A 19,573-nucleotide genomic window follows, 5' to 3' on the forward strand; every position below is an offset into this window, starting at 1 on the left:
TGGCCAAGTTGAGGAGTGATTTAACTCAAACTGCAATAAAAGTCGCTGTTTATTTACTTACATCATTGCTGGTCTTCTCAAATGATACACAACAAGGTGCTGTTTCTTCTTCGTTTGTGGGTTAACTTGCCAAGCTTCTTCTTTGACGGTCATGCTGGTACTGTGGTTACATGCGTGAATACTGCCTACCAGTGATATGCGCGTGTGTTTGCACGTCGAATGAAAACCGACGCGGAACTTACGCTGTCGCGGCTACGCCGTAGCACTACGCACAACTATAATGAGCCCTTTAGCCTTATTTAACATTTTGAGTGCCAGAAAATGTTAAAGTGATCTGTTTTCTGTGTGCACAGATGCACACACATACTCAAATGGACACACACTCATAAGCGCACACACAGAGTTACAAAAAGCATAAAACATAAAATCTCTCTGCACTTGACAGGACACATACATGCAAATTTATCTCGAAATACCACAGTCTTGGCAATTTTTTTCATTAAAACAGTCAGTTATGTCTTAAAGTGAACGAAAATGCTATTTATGGATCTGTGCTTATCCAATCTTAAAGTATCCGTACCCTCAAGAAATATGCTTATGTTTGTGTTATTGTGATAATAAAAAAAAATGTATAATGTAAAATTGAGGTCCAACCGCTCAGTTTAAAATTTCTGGCCTCACCACTGATTTGATGTGAAAGAATTTAATAAACATAGAGTTTGTGTTAAGAGCATTTGGTTACAATCATGATTATCTTATTTTTATGAAGGTGGCGTTTAGCAGCTTTTGCATCTGAATTCTTCATATGTATGTCCCAAAATGTAAAAGATTTAAAAGCATGTAGCCTACATTCATCCAAAAAGTATAATCTAAATGACTACAATGAGTTAAAGTCCCACTGTGGGGGAAATCAAGCTTTGCTTGTTATTTATATGTCTATGTGGTGTTTTTAATATGCTTTAAGACAATTCATGTGCAAATTCATCATTCCACACCAATGCTGAGTATTTTCTCCATAAAACTGGAGACAGTCTTCTTCCTGTGGCTTAAAATCGCCTTGGTTTCCATCGTCACAAACATGTAACCAATCACATCAACACAGTTTAATGCGTGGATCAGTATTTCGAGTCATAGATATATTATGTATGGATATCTCATATGAACTGAGACGTTTGCAGCACAGCTGCTTCAGCTCTGCTTCTCTGATGCTCACATGTGGTGCTCACACATGCACTGTGAATGCTGTAACCTGTTAACATAAGCGCTAAAAGGTTAGTGCTGCAAACGCGCAGTTCATGTATACATTGTGTGAAACCGAACTTAGCAGTGTGTGTCTGAAACTGCCAAATGTAGTATCTATTTACATATATATCTATAGTCCGAGGTGGTGCGAAAGAGTGGAAGCGGGGATTCATTTGCATATTCATATGTATGGTCCGAGCTGTGCTATGAGTAGATGCAGGAATTTGCATATTTATAGATCAGCGTATACTAAATGAAGCAAGGGTGCAGGGTTACAATCAAGCCGTTTTTTTAAGTATAAAGAAATGACTGTGACAGGTCAAACTTTTATACGTGATTTTATGATGCTCAAAGATAAATTTTAACTAATAAAATGTCTTTAATGTCTTATTAAACATAACGTTAAGTATGTGAGAATACAACTGATATTCTGAGCTAATTTAGCATACGGCAAAAATATAATTTAAAGTATATTTTTAAATATATTTCAAAATATACCAAAATGGCCAAAAAAATATTTGGAATATGTTAACAAAAATATATTTTTCATTGATATATATTTGACCATTTTTTGTATATTTTGAAATATATTTTAAAAGTAAATACATTTTCAAAGCATTAAAAAATTTATTTGCCCTCCATTTTAATTTCAATCCAAGGGAATATATCCACATCGCATTGCAAGAAAAACTTTGTTTATGTTACGATCCTTTAAAAAAGGTCAAAATTAAATATATTTTCAACTTCAAAAATATACTTTATCAAATTAACTTGTATTTAGCATATATTTAAAATATATTTAGGCACAAAATATTTTTTCCATATGGGATGTAAAATTAGAAATTTATTTTTTTGCCCTTGAAATACATTTTGAAATATATGTTGATATATGAAATTCAAAAAATATATTCAATTGAGCATAACATTCTACAAAATGTATTTAGTATATTTTTAAAATATATTTTTGGCCAGAGAATTATATTTTTTTGCCATATGGGGACAAACACATCCGAGTGCCGAACTACAAAACGTCAATAACTTTGAATCTCATTGGTTCTTGCCTGTCTCATAAAAGAAAATATCATATGACCACTTGTGTTAGGGATACAAAGGTGTAATGTTCTAGTTTATCAAGGAGACAAAGACAGACATGGTAAATAGTTCCACTATTGCATAACACTTTGTCCAGTACATCGCTTGCGCTTTCAGAACATCATATATTTGCTTACAACATTACAGTGGGAAACGATAAATGTATTTCTTACACGATAAATGTATTTTTTTACTTCATATGTATGTAAAAACAGATATTTTTTATTAAAGGTCACGTTCTTCCTGATCTCATTTTTAAAACTTTAGTTAGTGTGTAAAGTTGCTGTTAGAGCAAAATAATACCTGCAAAATGATAAAGCTCAAAGTTTACTGCCAGGCGATATATTTTCTTTAAAATAATTCCCCTTTCAAAGCCTACAGCGAACAGCCGGTTTGGACTACAGCCCTCTACTTCCTGATTAAATGATGTCATAAAACAGTTTTTGACTAAACTCCGCCCACAGGAATACGTCAGTCACCAGCTATGGCTCAAACGGCTCTGGCTAAGCTAAGCTGCTGTCGAATCACAACACACTAAACAAACTACACAATCGTGACTCATTACGTATTTCTGAAAAATGGACTTCGTACAAGGAAGACATCAGCCCGTTTTGGGACAGTGAAAACAGCGGTATACAGATAAGTAAATTGTGTGAAAAATACTATGTTTTTACACGTGAAACATTAACACATGTTATATTGCGCACTGTAAACACAATCAAAGCTTCAAAAACACAGGAAGAACGGGACCTTTAAAAACATTGTTTGTGTTCAGCTGTAAAGGAAGTCATATATATCTGGGATGGCATGAGGTTGAGTAAATGATAAGGGAATTTTTATTTTTGTGTAAACTATTCCCTAAAGAGAGACTGCACTAAGCCACACCACAGACGCACGCACACACAAGCCAAAAGGATTTACTACTTTGCTGCTTCTTCGTCACTGAAAAACACCCAGAAAATCTCTGAGTTGTTGTGGTTTTGGGCCTGGCTGTGTGCTCAGAATTGATGAATAGCTCACTGTACCGGAGTACAAAATAATGACGTTAAAGCGACGTTTATCAGAATCAAAGGCTCAGAGGGAACCTTTATCACGCAGGTGGTGTAGGAAATGGACGGTATGATAGTGTGTTTTGATATGTAATGAGCTGTTTCCAGTTCATAGTGAGGTCGAAAAGCAGTAATAACAACAGTGTGTGAAAAGGATAAGAAAATACAACTTCATGCTATTGTATAGCGATAAGAAAAGAGAGATAGATTGCATGTTTGTGTGTGTTTGTACAGTTTCAGACAATCTGGGCATGGTATTATAGACGGTTTCAGCAGTAACAACATAAACAAATGACTTACGTGAAACAAACGTAAGTTCCAGTAAACTCTGCAAAGAACCAATAACAAGAGAGTCCTTTCTGATAAAAAGCTAAATAAACAATAAGTAGATTACCTTAGTTTAAACGCGTATTAAAACTACACTGAGCTAACGTAACTGTGTAAAATGTGTACAATATAATGTATACGATGATTACGTTCGGCTGCCAATCCTCCCCTCACATAGCGGTGATCCATGATCGCCTTTAGGAAACCTAAACATTTGTTATTTTCAATGAGGTATTTGTTCCAGGGTTCAGATCCATTAAACAAACAGAGACATGTAGTTAACTTCTGTCCAGACGCATAACCGCAACAATGCGTGTGCATCTAATGAAACCATCTAGGCAATGTAGGTATTATTACTAATTGAGAAAATGTATTAGAATTAGGGTTAGAAAATGAAAATGTAATTACATCTGAAGACAGACACAGCTCTCTGTATCACTTTACATTTTAACTTAATTTAACTGCTTTAAATATAACAGCTTAAATTGTTTGAGAATTACAAAATAATAGCAACAGAGGCAGGTAATCTTAACCAAATAACCGACTTGCAGATTCTGTGAGGATATCCAGCTCTGCCAGTCCCCGTAATACCGATCCAAAAAGCTCTTAGTGTGAGAGGAGCCAGGCCTGGATGAGAAAAGGAACAGGCTCGGATGGTTCCAGCCATTTGTGTGTGGTCTGAATCACAAGCCCCTTGAGACTCACCCCTCCTCTGCTGCCCTCTCTCTCCATCTATCACATGTTTACATGCTCACTTTCTCTTCCTTCCCTTCCTCTTCTTTTTAATGTGCTACAGGTGGGCCTGATCACAAACAGGCACTACTGGGGGCAACTAACGGGACCCTGCTAACCTTTATGGAGGTTGTTAACAGATATAGAGGCTCAGTGAGAGCCATTATGTGCGCGTGTTTTTTGTGTGTGGTCTTGGAGCGTTAGTGAACCCTGTGACTTAAACACGGCTTGCTAATTCAAGACATCATAAATTGTTTATTTTGGTATTGAAAATATGGTTTACCCCAACATTTTTATTCTGTCTATCTATTCACCCTTAGAAAGTTTTATTTCGGGTTTTGAACTGGATTCCATAAGGGCCTAATGCTCCATAAAAGTAGGTAAATGAAGATATACACTTTCATTTGTGGGTTTTTATGTCTTTTTAACATAATTTTACACACGCAGGAAAAAATACTTTTATATTTAAGCTACAGAAAAGGGTCATGTGTAATGTTGTAGATGTGCAAGTAATAAAAAAATAATGGAGGTATAATGTAATAAGCTGATAAATTATGTTTTATTACAGCAATAAAAGTTAGGCCTATAAAATGTCATTTGAGTCAGACATGTAACTGTCATATTATTCGTTTCGGGAGCGTTCTGTTAGTTTATAGGTTGTAAACTGTGCAACCCATAAAAAACTTCTTCAAAAAGTAGATGAAATATAAGACTGTAATTGTCTGTAATTACAGTCACATTTAACCTTCCTTTTAGTTAGCGTTGCCTGTTATTGGCTGAGCTCCAGGTTGCACTGCACCTGATTGGTAAATGTATCAGATTTTGCAAAGTGACCTTTAATTGGTCAAGACACCGTGTGACATCTCAGAGGCTTACGATGACAGTAAAACAAACAGCATACAGGCTCAATGACAGACATGTTGCCAGGCAACAAGAACACAAGACATCATGTCGCTCCAGTGTATATTTTAAGGGTACCTGTACTACGAATGAATTTTTGCATAATTTAATTTAATTTCTGATATCAGTATCTGTTGCTATAAAATATTGTAATCATGGTTTCCTAAGCCTGTGAGAAGTGCAAACCTTGTGACTTTCTCGGTGTGCAAATAAGCACATCCTTATCTTTCCATAGTGTGCTTGGGTTCATCTCAGCAGCCTGAAAAACTGGTCTTACTTTAACCTACTGAAACGTGGTTGCTTTATCACAGGAATGTAAACACTTGTATTCTCAGGAAGAGCAGGTTTGTATGCATGTGTGTCTGTTTATTTACGGCAAGCTTGCGGTTGATAATGTTGAAAAGCACACTAAATGATTAGGGTTAAAATTAAAAACAAAAAGCATAGGAATAACTAAGAGGAAAAGGCGGACAGCTGAGAATATATACCAGACAATAAAATAACACAAAAGCAAGACAATAAAAGGAGTATGGGAGTAAAGATGGACATGGATGGGTGATGAGTTTTTTTTTTTAATTTTATGTATTATATCAGCTGCCAGAGTTTGGTGATAATGGTCAGGGTTACCAAGGCAACAATGAAATGAAATGGAAAGTATCTTGTGGGTCACGTAGGGTGTTGCTTCCTGTCTTGCAGACAGACACACACGACAATGAGATGATCTCAGCCTTTTCTCTACTTTTATAAGGGCTCTTAATAACCCAAAGTCATTTAATACTTTCTACAGTGCTGTTGGCCACGTAAAGCTGCCCAGATATGTGAGAAATGTTTTAATGAGCTTGTCATCCAAAGCTGGAATAAAAAACTGCTGTACACTTCAAATCTCTGCATGAATAACATAAAATAGTACTTTTGAGCTCTGAAACATTGTGTTGAAATCGGAAAGAAGTTCGAATGAAACGTTATGCTTTTATATCGATCAAGAGGAAAAACTCTTATTTTTATTAAGCCATGAATTTCACATTGTGAAAAAATCACTTGTACAAAATAATGTTAACCGCTGTGGTTGAGAATAAAATAACAATACAACAATATAATACGACAAATAAAGAAAGAAAAAAAAGACATTCACGAAAACAACAGTACAGCCAACATTGACAGTATTTGAGCAATGCATCTGTTTGTGAAGGCATACAGCGTTGAAGAGATCTCAGTGCACACAGGCCTGTGAGTCACATCTGATTCAATCGTTCACTTGAGATGGAGAAAAAGAAGTTAGAGAGAGCGAGAAAGAGAAAAACAAAACACTTGACTATTACCAGTTGAAGAAAAGGGGGGGGGGGGGTGATTGTTGACCATCACTGTGGCAACTGTGGGTGGAATGGGGTTTTCTGATTGGCTAAAGGTCAGAATGGGGGAAGGTGGTGGGTCAAAGATGGAGACCCCCTTAAGGCTAAAAGGGAACACAGTAAGCAAGAATTTCCTACTTTGCTGGGGGGGGGGGGGGGGGTTGTGCGAGGAATGTGAACTCCTCATTGCTTTTTTTCTCTCTCTCTCTCTCTCTCTATGTGGGCTTTCCAATAGAAAGCCATTACACTATATATATAGCGGTTACATGCTATGTCGCTGTGCAGTGAAACAACACAGAACACTATATTCTGAATGTCCATAAATATAAAGCAATTTAGTTTGTTTGTACTCGACACAAAAGCTACAGCAGTGAGTTGCTAGCGGTGTTATTCAACCTAACCCAAAAACCTGTGTCATCTTTGTGTCGCATTGAAACTAATATCTATCTCTACAGATGTTTCGCATTGCCTTAAAAGCACCATATTGTCTTTGCCCTTATGTAGTCATCGCTTTTAAAAGTTATTTGGGATGCAGCTTAATCATAACAACACAAAAATCATCTTTTTTATAGTATCACATTTCCTACACCACAGGCTGTAGCTACAACATCCAGGGAGGTGGTTCTGTTGTATTCAGAAGCCACTCATACTGCTTATAATACTTCAAACTGCGAGGGACAGTCAAAATTACGACATGCTGGTGACGGTTCCAGCTGTTCTTAGAGCAGCTGCCGATGTCAAATTCCTCAGATAGCTTTACAAGCTCCTTACAAGTCACAAAGGACGTTTAGAGTGATGGATGCCGAGCAGGGTTAGAGAGCTTCCTTACTGGACTGTGTTTAGCACTGGGCACTAGTTAAAACCACTTGTAATGGACAACAATCTGTGGTAATGTTTCAGAGGTTGTAGTTAAAGGGATAGGTCAACAAAAACAGTGAAAAACATCATCATGTACCCACATGGAGCACAATACATTTCACAGTATTCACTATGCAAATCTGGTTATAAATAATTTTTCTTTTTTTCTTTCATGTAAGATGGAAATTCGTGTCTGGTTTAATATGACACCTTTCATCTATTGTCATAATCGACAATGTCCTATATTCCCATTTATCAGATTAATAATTTTCCTGTTTTTAATTTTCTTTTTCATGTAAATTTGAATTGAATTAATAAGAAGAAAGTTGACTTCTTACTATTCAATGAACATGAATGAGAACAAAGACAGGCAATCTAATATTCTGCTTAACATCTGTGTGTTGAACAGAAAGTAGGAAGTCACAGAGGAAGTTTGGACAAGATAAAAGTTTATATTTTTGTGAACTACCCCTTTAAATTTTATTTTGTGCATCAGTACTGGGTAACATGGCATAATTTAAAGGTCACGTTCTTCATGATCCCATTTTCAAACTTCAGTTAGTGTGTAATGTTGCTGTTAGAGCATAAATAATTCCTGCGGAATGATAAATCTCAAAGTTTACTGCCAGACGATATATTTTCTTTAACAGAATTCCCCTTTCAAAACATACAGCGAACGGCCGGTTTGGACTACAGCCCTCTATTTCCCGGTTGAATGATGTCAATATGAGGGTTTTTGACTAAACTCCGCCCACAGGAATATGTCAGTCGCCAGCTTTGGCTCAAACGGCTCTGGCTAAGCTAAGCTGTTGTCAAATAACAACACACTAAACAAATTACACAATCAGAACTAGTAACGTATTTCTGAAGGAGGGACTTCATAGAACAAGGAAGACATCAGCCCATTTTTAGGAAAGTGAAACCGCAGTATAGAGAGTAAATGGAACACATGTTATATTGTGCTTTGTAAACACAATCAAAGCTTCCAAAACACAAGAAGAACGGGACCTTTAAAGCATTGAGATCATTTGGGGAGTGGTTAGTGTTAAAGGGATAGTTCACCCAAAAATTAAAATTCTGTAATAATTTACTCACTCTCATGCGGTTATAAACCTGTATAAATGTATTTATTCTGCTCAACACAAAGGAAGATATTTTGAAAAATGTTTTATAGTATTTTATTTCCTACTATGGAAGTCAGTGGTGCTCCTGTTTCTTGTTTGATTACAAATATCTTTGTGTCCAGCAAAACAAAGAAATGTATACAGGTTTGTAACAACATAAAGAGTAAAGAATGACAGAATTTTCTTTTTTAGGTGAACTACCCCTTTAAGTAGTCCATTTCTGATTATCTAGTCCACCAAGTTTCTGACTCTCACTTCACAGCTCCTTCACCCACTGACCTGTCCATTTGCACCCTGGGTAATATGAACCTGTGACGTCATTCAGCTCATTCTTATCCTGTCAATAACCTACGACCCCCTGCCCTAGTTTTGATCAGATGAGCTCAAGCTGACCACTACAGATTCCACCCGCTCAGTCAAAATTACCATACGCTAATGTGCAAAAGAGCAGCAGGAACATTAGCATTTTGGGCCATGCGCGATACAAAAACCTGTCTTTGATACATCCAAACATGTACGCAAGCAGAAAAAATAAATACAAAACAACTGTTAATACACAATGAATCGAAACAAAAGCAATATATAAAAAAAATCATAAATTAAGACCATTAAGACACTGAAATATTTTAAGACAACCAGTTTCTTCTTGCACTTTTTATCCTTTTTTAATTTTACAGTTCAGGTTTTTCATTGACGTTGCCATAGAGACTGCGTTCCCTTGCAAGGTGACGAAATGACTCTCACCTCTTTCTCTCTCTCTCTCCTTCTGTCGTTCACGTTTACTGTGAGCGTATGTGCTTAGAATAGTACAGGCAAAGCAGAAGTGTCTTGCACGATTCGAGTCTTTCGCAGTAGTACCTCGAGTCAGTCAGGCAGTCATTAGAATCTACTCACGAAACGGACACTGTTTATTGGTTATTTCACGCCGTCCTCAGAGGGCATGTTCGCTCTGTTTTAGGCGTTTACAGTGGCGGGGGTGTGTTTGCGATAGGTTGTTGTGGGAAGGGGCTCAGCGGGGTCAGAAGGATTTTACTCGGACTAACATGCTGGGACATGACTCTCTCGCACCCACTTAGTCACATAAACACAGCTGGTGTGTACATTAGGACACACTGTGCCCATGTCCATTTTCACACCGAGCTGCTAAGGTCTGTTCAGCAAGAAGAGTCCAGCATCAGTCTGCGTTCCTCGTACAGAGGTGTGAAGAACAAGTAAAAAAAAGGCTTGATCATTTTTTTCCAATCATCTTAATCTGAAGCTTAACATGTGGTCCATTAAAAGACCTCAGTCTTTGTCATTCCAAGTAGGATTATCTATTCAGAAGTGGGAGAAGAGAAGGTAAACACACAGGATAAAGTGAGGTACTTGTCCTAGAAAGAGAGGGAGTTGTTCATCTTCCCATCCTAATGTTTGCAATCACGCGCCGAGATTCCCGATCTCCCAGTGAAAAGCTTCCACTCTTCCTTCATGCAGGACACAAATCGAGGCAGGCATACAAGTCTGTTTTAGCTCGCACGGCATCAGCATTGTACAAAAATACACAAATATGAGAGACAAGTGCGACGATTATGCTGGTTATGATGAAAATGTGCTGGGTGCATTGCAGTTCTTTTGGTTTTCAAGGTGAAGCCCACAATACTGGGTGTGACAATGAATGCACGCCACTTCCGAAGCAGGAAATATTTTGCAGAAAAGCTTCGTGATTGGACACCGTGTACATCAATGTTTAGCTCTTATGGGAGAGATGGTCTCTTCATAAAATTGCACATGAGGGTTATAGAATTTCTTCACAGTTCGAATCCAGTAGACGATACGACACAGGGATATGAGAAACTCTGTGGAGAAAGAAGACAACACACAGTCATCAGTTTTTCGTTTAAACACTAAAGCTACTTCCCCATTTCACCATTTTCAAAAGCTAAATACTGTAACAACTAGACTTGTAATAAAATCCAGAACTATAAACGCTCACAGATCTTCTCGCATGTCCGCCAAACAACTACACCCACATGAAAACTCACTCCCATGCAAAATGCAGTCCAGGAAACAATATGTTTACAAGATACAACCCAGACACGGACCATTTGGTCCTGCTTTCTTCCTTTTCTCTCAAAGAAAAACAAAAAGGAGAGGATGTGTCAGACGCTCACACCTGTTTAACTGCAGACATAGGTCAGATCTGTACTTCATCCAATCAAATTCCTACCGGAACAACAACGACAATGCAATTAACTAAAAAACCTTCAGGAAACTACAGCACATGCAATACAGTAAAACTAAAGCATTCATCCACTAGTGATCTTAAACATGATTTTATTTAGTCTTTGGCTTTGACTCTACAGCTGCCTTATAGCCTGAAGCTTTACCAATATGGGCCAATATCTATTTTGAAGTTATAGCTTCCCTGTCTTTCTCTCTTCGCCTCTAGGTTGAATTAAAAACATGAGGTCATTTGAAAGCAGAAGTTATATGCTTCCATCCTTTTTATTTTATTACTACCTTACATTTGTGCATGCAGTTCATACAAATGACAGAAAAGGGGCAAAAAAGATCTGTGGTTTATTTGCGGATTAAAACACACTCATATAGAGACAATGCTACATCCAAGCCTGCATTGATCCAGGAGTCGGATGGGTGTAGATTTTACAGAGCTGCTTTTGAAGACAAAATGTTCGGTGAACCGTGAACTTCATATAAAGCAGCATGAAGCTGACAGTGAATGAACGTAGTTTAGACTAATGACCTCCATTCACTTCCACACCCATCCAACACAGTACTGCTGTACACAACACACACCATGATGTAACTTTGTGTTTGTAGGAAGCAAATTACTTTTGATTATGAGCACCATGGATGATGTAACAATGCATCATCCAGGCCAGTTTTTCCAAGGAACTATGTTGTGATTTCTTTTAAATTATGACTGAAGGCTTGTCAAGAGATGGAAATCATTGACTCTCTAACCAATTTGCCATTTTAAGACACAAAGATGTTCATTATTTTAAAATAATGCTTATCTGTGATAAACATTACTGCACTTTTTCCAGAGTTCAACAGAAGAAACTTTTTCGTATAGAGAGACGAAAATAGATACGTCTGTGTGAGAATTAAAGGGAGGATATGATATCTGCAGCCAGATTCATCCTCATGGGGAAAGAGAGAGATCAGTAGTACGAGTGTGAGAAAAGACAGCCGCGTGGAAAACCCGAAAATCTGTGTTTACCCTCCATTATCCACTCCTCCCCCATCTCTCCCCTCATCTGTGTTCGTTTTCCTCCCACTCCTCTTGTCAGGAGTAAAACTTCTCATTGTTTGTAGGGAGGAAGCTTGCTTTAAACCCTTCATGGTCTTTTAAATGCTAAGGAATGCCTCTCTGAACAAAAGAAGGACCACCGCTTTGAAATCAACTGACCTGTCGTGGTGGGCGGCGTTCACACGCACGTTCCAAGATTGTAAAACCCAAGCTAAACATCCAACGGCAGGCGAACACTAAACAAATTTAAGTGTGGGAAAGCTTCAGTTTTTGTTTTGGTTTGCTCTGCACAGAAGAGGATTCAAGTTAAGTTGGAGTATATCTTGCTTAGTCTACCGTCTTTGACCTCAACTACGTCAGTTGGATGTGGTTCACTCTATTTGGGGTTATGGTAGTCGTCCCACAGCCAAACTGGTTACCAGTCATAAAGACAGATGAAAATGAAGGTATAAATTATTAATTCCCACCCAAAGGTTTCTATTGTTAGCTTCCCCATTCAATCAGCTCTCAAGCAGTAGTGACATGGAAAATACTGTTAATATTTCAACTACTGATTGTTCTCTTTAAATGTTGTCTCCTTTTCATGTGGTTTTGTGTGTCTATATTTTTGGCTAGGGCTCTTTGGTGGTGTTCTCTCTACCATGTGCTTGCCGTTAGCCACAATGGTGCATAATTTTGTTTGCCACCCAGAATCTTTTCATAAGCTCTGAACTAGGGCTGGGCAAAAAAATTGATTTTTCGATTAATCGTTTTTTTTTTACGTGGTCGATTCAGAATCGATTCTCAAAGAGCAGAATCGATTTTTTCCCCCCATATTTTTTTCTGCAAACATTGAACGTATTTACCAAGGACCTTGTCATTCTTTCATTCAGTGCTTAAAATGGCGGTTTTAGGGTGTTCATCGACGTTGATGCTACCTTCACATAAAAAGTAAGAGGTATGGAAGCATTTTAGATTTTGCAAGCAAGACGACAAAGTTAGTGTTGTGGCTTTTAATTTCTTTTTATTAATTACCCACTTGTAAACTTATGTTCACTGTTTTTTTATTAATATAGTATTTGTATTAAATCTATTTTCATTGAGTTGAATCAAGAATAGAGTAAAAACCAACCCGAGAATCGGAATCGAAAATTAAACCGAGAATCGAAATCGAATCGATTTGATAGCTTGTGAATCGAAATTGAATCGATCTGGAACATCTAAATCGATACCCAGCCCTACTCTGAACTGCAATGATTTCAATAAAGTGTAAAACATGAGTGACCGCACTTAAACAGTTTTTGTGACTCATCCGAGTTACCTCATCTCATTTACTTGTGTGTGTTTTTTACTCTCAAGTTAGTCGATCCAGGAATCAAGCCAGAATTTTCTCAAAAATCATTTGAATCAGCAACAGCGGGGCTTTGCTCTCAGCTATGATGTTTCGCTACAGCTATAAATCAATTAAATTCTGTTATGTTTGGCATTTAAAACAACAGGCATTTCAAACAGGCGGGCCCGGTCATTAAAAAGCATCACCAAACATTACAGCCTCAGCAGCATTTTCCACCATCATACCAGATCACACCAATCATGTCAGGTACTGTAATGTTGATTTGACTTCCTGCTAGCATGCTGCATGCCGTCAACATGCTTGCTCATCCAACTACACCACAACCTCTCTCTCCCTTTCTTGCCATCTCTTCTCCTCCCTTCCTTTCCCTTCCCTTCTTCCTCCACCCCTAGACAAATTTTCCCCTCAGGAACAATAAAAGTCTTCTATTCTGCTTCAATTACCCGCTGTGCAACGCCCCTCACTGCACACTCATAACTCATTCAGCCCTACCGCAAGCCACCTCCTCAAAACACACACACGCACATACGCTTACTTTGAATCTAAATTTTAATGCGAACATTTGCATGCACCCACACATAGACTGAAATGCAGGTGTAGCCTATGGCATTGTGGTATACGTAGATGTGTCTGAATCTCTGACAGCTAAATCTCTGGCTTTAATTCAAAGGCTCTCAATTCTCTGAAGCAAAGGTGCCAGTCTTTCTTTCTCTCTATTTTTCCTCTTTCACAGTGTTTGGAGGACGATAAAATGCATCAGTCTCTGTATCAGCCAGACCAGACAGAACAGACACACAAAGAGACGCAGCATCACAGGGAATATCACTGCCGAGCAGAAGATACTGGAAGGCCTGATGCCCTTTTCCATTGCAGTCCTGCTGTGACCCAAGTCTGTTTCGCTGGAGACTGGGCAAGGCTTAATGCTTAATGGCCAGTATTTTTCTGGACTCTGCACAACCATCTTTGTTGAACCGGCCTCAGGAGACAAGTCAACTGTAGCAAACCACTATAAACATCCATTAATGTGCCAGATTTAAAAGCACCACGTTATTGATTAAAGTAAACTGATGCATTTTTGGACATGTCTACACAACAGAAAAGACTCCTTACGGTGCTGATAGGAGAACTAGAAAAGGAAATAGATCATCACAACAGGAAGCCGAGAGAAGAGAGAAAAGTGGGAAATTGATAGATTAGAAATCTGACTATGCATATTAGCTGACCTGGTTGATATTCAAGGAACGCTGGCTTTCTTCTAGGACACCTAGGCCGATGTAATTGCTATGTCAATACTTAATTTGCCGCTGATTTTAATAAGGTTCTTTGTCAGTGCAGGAAGGCCATCGGGGATAAATTAAGTTTACATATCTAGTGTGCATATAAACCAAGACGGATCGAAGATTAACCGTTTTAATGTATCGATATGCTTACAAAAGGCCAAAGTTGGAAATGAAAAGGTAAAAAAATCTGGGAAACAGACAATATCTAACAAGTTTATGACCTTAACAAACAGTTGCTTCATGCATCTAAACATTTCCCAAGCTCATATGGAGTCATTTGGACAGAACGGAAAACACAACAACGTGATTTTTTGGAGGAATATCGACTATTAAATAGAATTGAAATTTCACACAAGACTCCCTCCTCCCGTGTTTATTTGTTATATGATCTAGAATAGACAAGGTCTCATACGGATTTTAAACTGATTTACCTTATACTGATTTCATTCTGACTTACCTCTTACAAACAGCAGGGTCACACCAGGGGGTACATGCATGCATCCATCAGGCTGGGAGGTGCTTCCAGGTGCTGACAAAAGCAGTGGGGATTAACGAATAAGGTACGGTAGTTATGCTGTTCCAGGCGTCCAAGGTGGGGTCGTAGCAGTCTAGCGTTTTACAGCGCTGTGTACCAAAGTAGCCACCCACCACATACAGTTTGTTCCCAGAAGCCACCGCCTGGCAGCTCATACGCTTTGCTGTAACATCTCCTACCTTAGTCCATTGATAAGTCTCACTGCTGAATTTATAGGCAGAGCAGGCTGAGAATTCGGTGTCGCCCCCCATTACAAAGATTTGGTTGCCGAGAACGGCAGCTGCAGTGTAGCGCCACGGTTGCGGGCAAGAAGCTGGAACAGTCCAACGATTTTCTGCAGGATCGTAGCACTGAACTTTCGGAAGCTTGTCATGGGCTACGCTTGTTCCTCCAAAGGCGAACAACTTGAGCTTTACGCTGACAACAGCTGCATTGCTCACCCCCTCTCGTAGCGGGGCCACCATGTTCCACTTGTTAGCAACTGGGTCGAACTGCTCTACCTGCTTCAAGGACACAGATGGTGATGCAGGCAGGCAGCCAGTGGCAGCTGTGTGACCTCCAACAACATACAGACAGTGGCGCAACTCGGCTGAACCGTGACCGAAACGTGCTATCAGCATCGGAGCTGCTTTGGACCATTCCTCGTGTAGCGTATCATACACCCAAACGTCCTTGGACACACCGTTCTCAGAGCCTCGACCCCCTGTCACATACACTTTGCAGCCAATCGCGCAGGCGCTAAACTCCTTGCGGGGGCTGGGGATGTCGGCCTTTGGAATGATCTCTTTGGCTTTCTGGTCCACCAGGTAGAGCTTGTCACACATAAACGTCGGGCCGCCGAGCAGGAAAAGTGCATGACTGGTCTTGCGGGGCCGAGCACATGGACTGTTAACGACACCATCGTTCTGCAAGATGCGCAGTTTGCATCGGATGGCCTCATCCACCAGCTCCTTGCTTTTGGCTTGGGCGTTGATAAGCTCCTCTGTGGAGACGTTCTCCATGAGAAAGATGGCAGGCAGGAGAGCCAGACGCACGGTACGCAGCAGCTCTGGAAGTTGACAGTGCCTTCTTTCAAGGTCATAGTTCACCCAGTTGAGGGCCGACTCGTAGACCAGACGCTCATCCTCCGTTTCAAGCTCCTCGTGCGCAAGCAGTTGAACCAGCATGTCCTTGGGCAGCTGTAGGAACTCCTCTGTCTTGCAGATAGCAGGAAAATTGCTGAGGCACATGCTCCAGGACAGTTGGAACAGCTGGGTGCACTGGTGAGCATCTGAAAGCAGCAGCATGCCCAGACAGTTGGATGGGTGGAGGTTCTTCTCCAGGAACTCGGCGCAGGCGTCTCGGATGTCCTGAAACTCCAGCATGTCGCCGGCCTCAAGCAGAGACTCTGCATTCTCCTCATTTATTATTACTCTTGAAGAGTACGCATAGTCCAATAGGAGCTCCAATACCTAGTCAAAATTAAGTAAAAGCCTCTTTATAATCACAAGCTACAGAAAAACAATATGGTCATGTCAACCTTTGTTTTACAAAACTAAGAACTCAGAGCTACTTTTTAAAGTGGCACTCTTCAATCAATTGAACTTTAACATGAAAGTTGAAAGTTAATAGCACACAAAATACAAACAACATAACAATACCTCTGGATGTATAGAGTCCCTAAAGTCCACTTCACTGTCCTGACTCTCTCTTAACCCTCCGCTGAACATTGCCTCAAAGTATCGACTGCAGGCAGCCAGCACGGCCCTGTGGCATGGGAACGAACGGTTTCCGGCATGCAGCAAGACATCAGTGAAGAGCCTCTGCTGCCGAAGAGCATTCAGGTGCATCAGCACGCTGTCAGCGTACGAGGACTTGTGAAACAGAAAGATGTTCATGGAGCCCGTGCTGGCACGAGACTTGCGGTTCTCGTGAACGCAGACAGACATTTTCATTGAATCCTATAAAGAAAGAGAGATATATTTAAAAAAATAAATCAAAAGAGCAGACATACGTTTCTGATAGACAGTTTGTCCTGCAGGCAAATTAAGAAAAACATGGTATTAAAATACAGATCTTTATCATGTTTATTTCATAAGCACGTCTGAAAGCTTTTGAGGATCGACAGCCTGCAGGGCATTGAACAGCTTGTCAGTTGTTGTATTGCAGGATATGACTGACATCACTCTAAAGAGTGATTTGATCAATATCTGCAAAAGTCCACAAAGCACACAGCAAACCTCAGTAAAGCAGCAAATGATGTAACTCTGCAAACACAATATAAAACCCACTGGAAGCCGCTCTGATGTCTAGCCGACTGGAATGTGAACATTTGCAAGACAGTCTAATCATTACCAGGTGTTCAAAGGCGGCTGATAAAAATGCAGGGGAAAAACGTGAGGCCAGAAAAAAAAACTTGCAGACGTAAACACCCCTGCCTGCGACGTACTGTGGAAAATGAACAAAGAGTCGAGTACCAGGCACAGAGTCAACACTTAGTGTGTCAATGTCACCGGCCACCATCTGGTCGCCTATATGGTGCACATTCAAATCCAATCAGTATGAATTTCCATGTAACCGATACACATCCCCTGGTCCCTGCCGGCTGTCAGCAACCCTCCGGGGAGAATTTAATTGTGTTTCTGCTAATGTTGTGCGGAGGTAAAACGTAGTTCAGAACAGAGCTAAATACATTAGGTACACACAAGCAATGGTGATGTATCACACCTGATAATGCATTTCTCAATTGGTCACAGCTGTGAAGTACACGAGCCAGAAGCCCTGTGCTGACATTGCCTATTAATTATTGTGCAACACAGCTCTGTATAACAGCAATGTAATGTATTGTGCATAACGCAATTGAACCATATACATATAAAAACTACAACAATATACGATCAGCTAATAGTTTACAGTGGGTGGTGTAATGACAGTCTGTAATGTTTTAACCAAATAGGTACAAAAATCAGACTCAACCCTTTTTTACGTTTACAATGCATTTTGCAGTGCATTCAAGCTATACATTTTTATCAGAATGTGATCCCTGGTATTCGAACCCACAACCCTTGCGCTGTTGAGCTACAGGAACACTCATGAACTGCACGTCAAAACACTGCCTGATACTAGACAACCCTTTTGACGGAGGTCTAGCGAATATAAACATGTTCCTGTAGCTCAGATGGTAGAGTGTTTGCATCGCAAAGGTCATGAGTTCGATTCCCAAATAACTCATATTGATAAAATGTATTAAATGCAAGACAATTGGCTTTGGATAAAGCGTAAATAAATGTAAAGAAACAACCAACCAACCAACCAACCGCGAAAGATGGTTTTCCATGTAATACAACACACATTCACAGCACATGAAAAATATACAAGCATTAACATTTTTGCATACACAAACTGTATATATTACCTGTTCAGGAGCAATGGGGACTTCAGCTGCCTTTGCTTTAAACCTCGATCATGCCACAATATTGGCGGCGCTGGATGCTCTCGCAGCCGCGTCCGATGTCTTGTGGATAAACCACAAACTGAAACAAATGATGGGTTACTTTAATCCAGACGGTTTAGACTTTACAAACTACCGTACTATTACGGTGTGGCAGATTGTCGAGTTACATAGAAACCAACTCACGTTTAGGTTTTTGGGAGTACGGTTTCTAAAACACACTCGCGCGTATCGCTGTACAAGCTCCTACTGCCGCCAGCGCTCGCGCAGGTCTGACTCTGAATAATGAACAGCTGAGGGGTGTGAACAGCTTTAAGCGGAGAAAGAAAAGGGGCGGAGCACCTCCGTTCTTTAGGAGGTGATAGATTGATGAAGTGAAGATTCGTTGGTAAAAGCAACTTATCAATATCAATGGTTTTTATCAAGTGGCATTAGGCTGCACAGTGGGTTTCGATTATTAATTTATTCATGCCATATAAACATATAACCATTGCAATTTAAAACCACAGTTAATAGTACTGTTTAGGTAGGTATTTTAATTTAACTTATCCTGCTGTGGAATCTGCTCTATGTGTGCTTATTTGTAACAAGTCATAGTCATCCAATCTATAAACTACAATCTGAGTCCAGACCAAAGTTTGTCGATCATTACTAGTTTGAGATGCACTGCCATGGATATTGGTGTGCTGTGTTGTGAGCTGCCTTTTAAATTGTATGAGTGGAACAATTCCGCCCCCTATCGAACATGAAGTGATGTTTCAACATTTTCAAAATCCAGTACTGAAAATGTACCGTTGGGAAGTTTATTTATATCGTTTGGCTAATATTAAGTAAAACGAATTCTGCGAATAAATACACATTATTAAGTAGATATATAGTGGAAAAGTGGCAAATGCAAAAATGCATCTAGTATGCAGAAACGCAATTACAAAATGCAGCGTTTTTTCTTTTCATGCATTCACAAACCCCTTTCATTCTGGTTCACGCTTTATTATCTTTTACCTATGTAACAAGTTTTACATAAATTGTGTCATATCAATAATACCTAAAATGTTAGGACCACACTTTG

General features: G+C 39.5%; 1 protein-coding gene across 2 annotated transcripts; it reads right to left on the reverse strand.

Annotated features, from left to right (window-relative positions):
* Positions 1 to 7,784: 7,784 nt before the first annotated feature.
* Positions 7,785 to 18,891, reverse strand: enc1 (ectodermal-neural cortex 1). Of its 2 annotated transcripts, XM_065293466.2 has the most exons (5): positions 18,691 to 18,891; positions 18,469 to 18,586; positions 16,715 to 17,014; positions 14,997 to 16,525; positions 7,785 to 10,508 (listed from the first exon to the last, which is right to left on the reverse strand). In XM_065293466.2, the coding sequence occupies exons 3-4, from the start codon at positions 17,006 to 17,008 to the stop codon at positions 15,044 to 15,046; spliced, it is 1,776 nt and encodes a 591-aa protein (XP_065149538.1). In that variant the 5' UTR covers positions 17,009 to 17,014; positions 18,469 to 18,586; positions 18,691 to 18,891; the 3' UTR covers positions 7,785 to 10,508; positions 14,997 to 15,043. The 2 variants fall into 2 exon arrangements, with proteins under 2 accessions (XP_065149538.1, XP_065149536.1); XM_065293464.2 differs by having other exon boundaries at positions 18,469 to 18,891.
* Between the last annotated feature and the right edge of the window lie 682 nt (positions 18,892 to 19,573).

Source organism: Paramisgurnus dabryanus, chromosome 5, assembly GCF_030506205.2.
Source record: "Paramisgurnus dabryanus chromosome 5, PD_genome_1.1, whole genome shotgun sequence".
In the NCBI taxonomy this organism is placed as follows: Eukaryota; Metazoa; Chordata; class Actinopteri; order Cypriniformes; family Cobitidae; genus Paramisgurnus; species Paramisgurnus dabryanus.